General features: G+C 47.8%; 2 protein-coding genes across 5 annotated transcripts in view; both read right to left on the bottom strand.

The window, feature by feature from the left end:
• RADIL (Rap associating with DIL domain) overlaps window positions 1–6,000 on the bottom strand; it is a 115,091-nt gene that overhangs the window by 105,668 nt on the left and 3,423 nt on the right. The window lies entirely within an intron of this gene.
• Window positions 1–6,000, bottom strand: part of MMD2 (monocyte to macrophage differentiation associated 2) — a 52,077-nt gene that overhangs the window by 8,973 nt on the left and 37,104 nt on the right. For all 4 annotated transcript variants that reach the window (XM_006143599.3, XM_006143598.3, XM_027769992.1 and 1 more), the window contains exons 5-6: window positions 1,857–1,958; window positions 976–1,045 (exon numbers count right to left, since the gene is read on the bottom strand). In XM_006143599.3, the coding sequence (XP_006143661.1) occupies window positions 976–1,045; window positions 1,857–1,958 (172 nt within the window). The remainder of the gene's footprint in view (window positions 1–975; window positions 1,046–1,856; window positions 1,959–6,000) is intronic.

Consider the following 6,000-nt stretch of genomic DNA (forward strand, 5'->3'; position numbering starts at 1 on the left):
ATCTTCCCAACCATTGCACTGGGGATGACCGTCAGAAAATAAAGCAAAGTTTCTAAACCCCGTCAAATTTGACTATATAACATTTTAAAAATATTTGCCATTAATAATAATTTTAAAACAATAAACTATCATCCAGGCTAGGAAGATAGGTGGGCTAAGGTTACTGTGTCCATTTGACAGATGAAGTAACTGAGGCTCTCAGAAGAAAACTAATCCACCTACATTCATATTTTCCTTCTCTAGCTGGGGTCCTTAGTCCTCTCATTGCAAGGCTCCACTATCCAATGCAGGTCAGAGGCCCCCCAACACCTGCAGTCAGAGGACATGGGATCAAATCCCAGATTGGCCTCTCAGAGGCAACATGGCCTTGGCTGGTCACATCCCCTGTCAGAGTCTGAGTGTCCTCATTCGTGATATGGGGTCATTGCATTTATCTCCGAGGACGCCTGGGAGGAGGAAATAAGATCCTGTGGGATGTCTCTTATACTTCGTAAGGGCTCAGTAAGGCGTAAACCTGGTAGCCCCTTCTGGGTTTGGCTTCTATGGCCAAGAAGCAGCTGAGGATGTGGAAACACTGAGACTGAGACTCAGCTCTGTCCTCATTACCAATTACACTATTATGATAGATTTAATTTAGCCACTGGATTGTGACTCTGTTCCAATCACTGTGCTAATCACTTTACATAGGTGTTCTCTTCATTTAATAAAGGGGAAAGTGGAAGCACAGAGAAGTTAATGAACTTGCTCAAGGAGAGGCAGAGAGTTCGTGGGGAAAACCCAGCAGTTGGAGCTCTACATGATCCATCTCCATGTTCTGCTACTCTTTAGGCAAGTCATACTGACCTACTGAGCCTCAGTTTCTCCACCTGACAAAGCAAAGAGTGCGACCTGACAATCTCAAGAGTCAGGTTCAGTATACACACTCTCAGTCCCCTCTGCCAAACATGAGGCCCCACGCTGGGCAGAGGGACTTACCATTGAAAGGATGACCAAGGCAGGGAAAAAGCCCATCACGACATAGCAGAGCAGCTCCACAAGTTTGTACCTGGCAGGAAGACAAGCCATCTTGGCCTCATGATGCACCTCTTTAGAAGAAATAGCCTACAGCTTCCCATTTCTTGTAAGAGGAGACACCCTGACCACAATGATTAGGAACTTTGTCTGTCACTCCTTGGGTCAGGTTTTATCCAACCACATCCAGTTGTAGTGACCTTGGCAAGTCTCCTTCTCTCCCTGAGACTCAGTTTCTACACCTGCTAAATGGCACGCTGGAGCTGGAGCAGTAATAGAAGTAGTGGGCATAGTATGCAAATGGGTACTTCCAATGCTCAGTCCATGGCAGACATTACTATTCAATCCCAGCATCTTCTCCCATGAGCCCCAAGAAGCCACTCTCAATCAAGCTGAGTTGTTCCATCAACTGAAACCTATTTGCTATCCCTGGGTTGAATGAGACCTTAAGGGCTCTGAAATCCCAGAAGGCTGCTATTTCCTGTTGCTTCTATAACTCTGTTTCTTTCCCAACTCAATTATTTTCATCCTTGCTATTCCCTCAGCAGAAAACAGAACTGTTTGGCTCTCTCAAAGCCTCTTCCTTTTCTTAGCTAAGACAGCGTAGGGAAGACAGGTGACATGTGACCCAATTCAATTGGTGAGGAACATAAGAAGTACTTTTGAAAATCATGACCCTATGGATTGGTGTTTATCCCTGGGCTCCAACACTGGAAAGCCAGGTGGAGCCCTGTCCTCACATTCTGGGGATCTTCCTGCATTCTCACCTGCCCAGAGGCATTGAGGAGGCCCTGTTGGAGCATCAAGGGGCAGCCCACCCCCCTGAAACTCCAGCCCTGGCTTACCGCTCATGGAAGAAGAAGACGTAGATGGTGCCAACAGAGGCCATAATCCAGACCAGCCAACGCATGTGGGAGGCCCAGGGGCCCAGCTCCCGAAGGTTCAGCCTGGGAGAGAAAGAATCGAGGGCATGGCCTGAGGGGGGCCCACCAAGACCTAGCCCCCAGTGGCTGACCATCACAAGAAACTGACCCCAGAGATGCCTGTACCCTGTGGCTGCATGGACAGGACGTGGACTTTCAGGGAAGATGTGCGGAGAGGCAAAAAGATCACTAGACAAATTGAAACAGCAAGCAATTAGAGGAAAATTAGCAAAACTGATAATGAAGGATGAAGACAAAGATCATCTCAAACTAGTGGGAAAATAAATGAGTAAAGTCAATTTAGAGGATGTCTAGTTCGTTATTGCACTGCCAACAGAAATATCTCAGACTGGGTGGTTTATAAAGAAAGGGTATTATTGACTCACAGTTCTGGCATCTGGAAAGTTCAAAGACATAGACTTGGTGTCAGGACAACTACAGCATGGCTTATGGAAGTACCACGGATGGCAGGTGTGTGGAAAAAGAGAGTAAGCTGCGGACAGCTTCCCCCTCTCATAGCACCCAGCTTCATGAGAACTAACTCCTTTTCACGAAAGCCAGAACTCACTGGGTCTCGTGAGACATCATCCATCTATCCATAAGAATGTGGCTTCCATGATGTGGTCACCACGATCCAATCACCACCCCCTAGACCTCACTGCCTCCCAACACCAAATTCCAAAACATGAAACTTTGGGGTACAAACCATTAGCCAAACCACAGAAGAGGGCAATTTGGCAGAATCCATCAAACTTTGAAGTGCACATTCCTGGTCAGTCCACTTCCAGTAGCTAGTCAAGGAAACACTGTTTTGTACACACACACACACACACACACACACACACACACACAGACATGGATGAAGACTTTCATCACAGCATTGGCCCCAGTAGGAAAGACCTGAAAACTACTGAAGTGGCTACCAAAACAGATGAGAAAATAGAGATGGTATCTACCTGTCCTTATTATCAACGAATTGCTTTGCAGCCCAGCTGTTACCCTTTTCGCCTGCTCTGTGACGATGTAGCTAGGACTCATGAAGAGCCTTCCACTGCAGCAGGCACAGCATTAAACTTTGACAGTAGAGGGCACTAGAGGGACTCTGCAGGAGGAAAGGCTCTTCCTTCTTAGTTCCTATGCTTCTCATACTTGGAGTTCTCATGGGCCTTCCTGTCCAGCAAGCTGGTTGTCTTAGCTGCCTAGAGCTATCTGGACTGAACTACACAGAAATGCTCTACATCCCTGCAGAGGGGGATTCTCCAGCTCCTGGTTCCGGCAGCACCCAGAAGCTTCCCCAAATGGAGCAGTGCTAGGGTTCAGCACTTTCCTATTACGGATGGCCTCCCCTAGTATCAAGGAAGGCAGATTTATTTCCAGCATTCACACTGGCAGGCTTTGCACAGACTTCTCTGACACACAGTGAGCCATCCCTACAGCCTTTCAGATGTGGTGGGACCTTAACCCTGGACAAAGGAGGGGCTTGTAAGAAGGACACAAGAAAAGTCACTCCTCAGCTCCTCACCTCACATGTTTCCCAAGGGGCCTTTTCCAGTGTTCACTCTCAGTGGAGAGGAAAGATGGGACCCTCTCTGTAGGTGTGGGTACTTGGCAGGAAACTTCAAGATGGCTGGTAGGGGTAAGGTGGAGTTAGGAGGTACCCTGCCGCTGCTCCACTCCAGAACTTTCTGACTCTGACATCATGGCACTGGGCCGTGTTTTCTTTTTTGTCCAGCAATTGACAGTGATCTTTCTTTAGCCCTTCTCAATACTTAAAACTATATTTTGTTTGTTTAGCATCAAGGAGGGAAGATGCTTCGTCACATCACCCTTGATTCTATCACTTTCATTCATGACATGGTCCTACTTCATTGACCCGTGAATGACGCGAGTGTGCTAGACAGTGTGCCTTACCTCGTTTCTTCTCATAACTTGGGAGAGAAGGGTGCATTATCATTTTCTCCATTTTAGAGGTCAGGAAACTGAAGCCCAGGAAGACTCAGTAATTTACCAGAGGGCACATGGCTGGGGAGAGACTGAACTGCAGCTTACTGCTGTCTGACTCATGAGCTACTCTTTTTCTACTATACCTGAGCTTTTCAACTTTCTTTTAACCATACAGTGTCCATTCCTTAATAAGTATTTTATACAGAAATCTTATATGTATGAGGGGGCTTCAAAATTTTGTGTAAAAATGGAATTAATGTATGGTTTTATTTTGGTGCAAAAAAAAAATAAAACCCATCCCTTTTTTTTTTTTTTTTTTTGGAGAGATTTTCACTACAGGGCACGTGAGCTCACCAGACAGAGAGAGACATAGAGACAGAAAGCGAGAAATCACCCCCAGGGAGGATGGTCACGCCGCAATCCCTTCTCCTCCATTCTCCTCTCGGGATCTTGGGCACGCACGCACACTCCCCCGGCGTGATTTTTAAGCCACTGGGTCCGGGACGCGAACCGCAGTCGACTATGTGGGCGTCCAGCAACATAGCCATTACGCTAACTGCTGGTTCCCCCTATCTTTTTCATAATACACATCTCCCATGACCTTTCTGAAGACCCCACATAGGCCCATCTGTAGTAAACAAAACCAAATAACCCAGTGGATTTTTCATTCCTTTATTTTTTTCTTCTATAGGGCACATGCACTCAGTGTAGAGAGACAGGGGAAATGAGAAATCATCCCCCAGGGAGGATGGCCACACTGCGATCCCTTCTTCCTCCATTCTCCTCTTGGGATTTTGGACATGTATGCACACACAAACAGCATATTTTTCAAGCTGCCAAGTTGGGGACTCGAATCACGTAGTTGGCCATGTGGGATCCTGTTACCTTAACCACGATGCCGCTAGCTGGCTCCCAACTAGATTTTTCTACCTAAGGTAGGAACAGAAAAGTCCTGAGTCATTCACGCTCCCATCTTCCTCAATGAGCCTCTGGGAAAACCCGAGAACTCTGTGGAAAACCAAAGCAATACAAAGAAAAAATAAACCTACCAAATAATTTTATCACCTCATTCTATGTCATGCTCTCACCATGCACTCAGGTGGCCAGCCAGAAAATCCATCACCATGCAACTTTCCCCGTCTCTCACACATCCAGTCAGTCACCAAGTGCTGCGGATTCGTCACTCTAAGTAGTTCTCTAACCAGGGACATCCTGCACCATGGGCCCTGTTCTCCTCTGTGGCCCTCACCACAGTTACGGCTCGTCCGCTCGTGCAAGCACTGGGACCATCAGATCTGCATTCCCTGTTAGACCCTAAGTCTCACAAGCAGAGGGTGCTGGTGCTTTTGTCTGTGGTGACACCCTCAGATACAGACCCAGAGTGGCACTCAACCAATTACAGCCAGGGGTGGCAAATTCGCCAGGGAGAGGACAGTCGAGGGGTCGTACAAGGGGTCTTCAAAACATTTGCGGAAGTGTGTACTGTGAAGAAACTACACACGGATTTCAAAATTGTTGTGCGCTAAAAAAACTTTTACTTTAATTCCACTTTTTTCCACAAACTTTTTGAAGTCCCCTCCCTCTAGACATCTATGTCAAGCATAGTGACTGCAGCTGACCACAAAACTTAGCTTCGATCTTCTCAGCAGCAACTCCTAAGAAACTGGAGACTTTACCCAGTTCCCAGTACAGCAGGTGGTGCCCAGAGGAAGCTCAGGCCATCAAGAAAGGGAACTCCCTCGGGGCTTTTGGCTTCTCTTCCCTTCTTCTCTAAGCACCCTCCAGTATCCCCCCACCCCCCACCTACCCACCAGAGCTACAGCCACTGCCCAAGACCTACACCAAGTTTGGAAGTCTCCGACTGCCTGCCCAGCTGGTGTGTGACAGCCAGACACATCCAGCTTTCGGGCGAGAAGCAAGTCCTATCTCTAGGCCAGGCTATGCATGGGGCTGGCAGGTGATGATCTCCGCAGCAGGCTCAGGGGTAGCTACTCTCCCACAGCCACTGATACCCTAGGGAGAGCCAGCCCCAGAAACCCTGGCTTTTCCCTTCTTTTCCTCCCCTCCCCTTCCCTCTCCTCCCTGCCTTCGGTCAGCACCAGCCTACTGGATTTTCCTGCTG

Source organism: Tupaia chinensis, unplaced genomic scaffold (assembly GCF_000334495.1).
Source record: "Tupaia chinensis unplaced genomic scaffold, TupChi_1.0 Scaffold000101_1, whole genome shotgun sequence".
NCBI classification, from domain to species: Eukaryota; Metazoa; Chordata; class Mammalia; order Scandentia; family Tupaiidae; genus Tupaia; species Tupaia belangeri.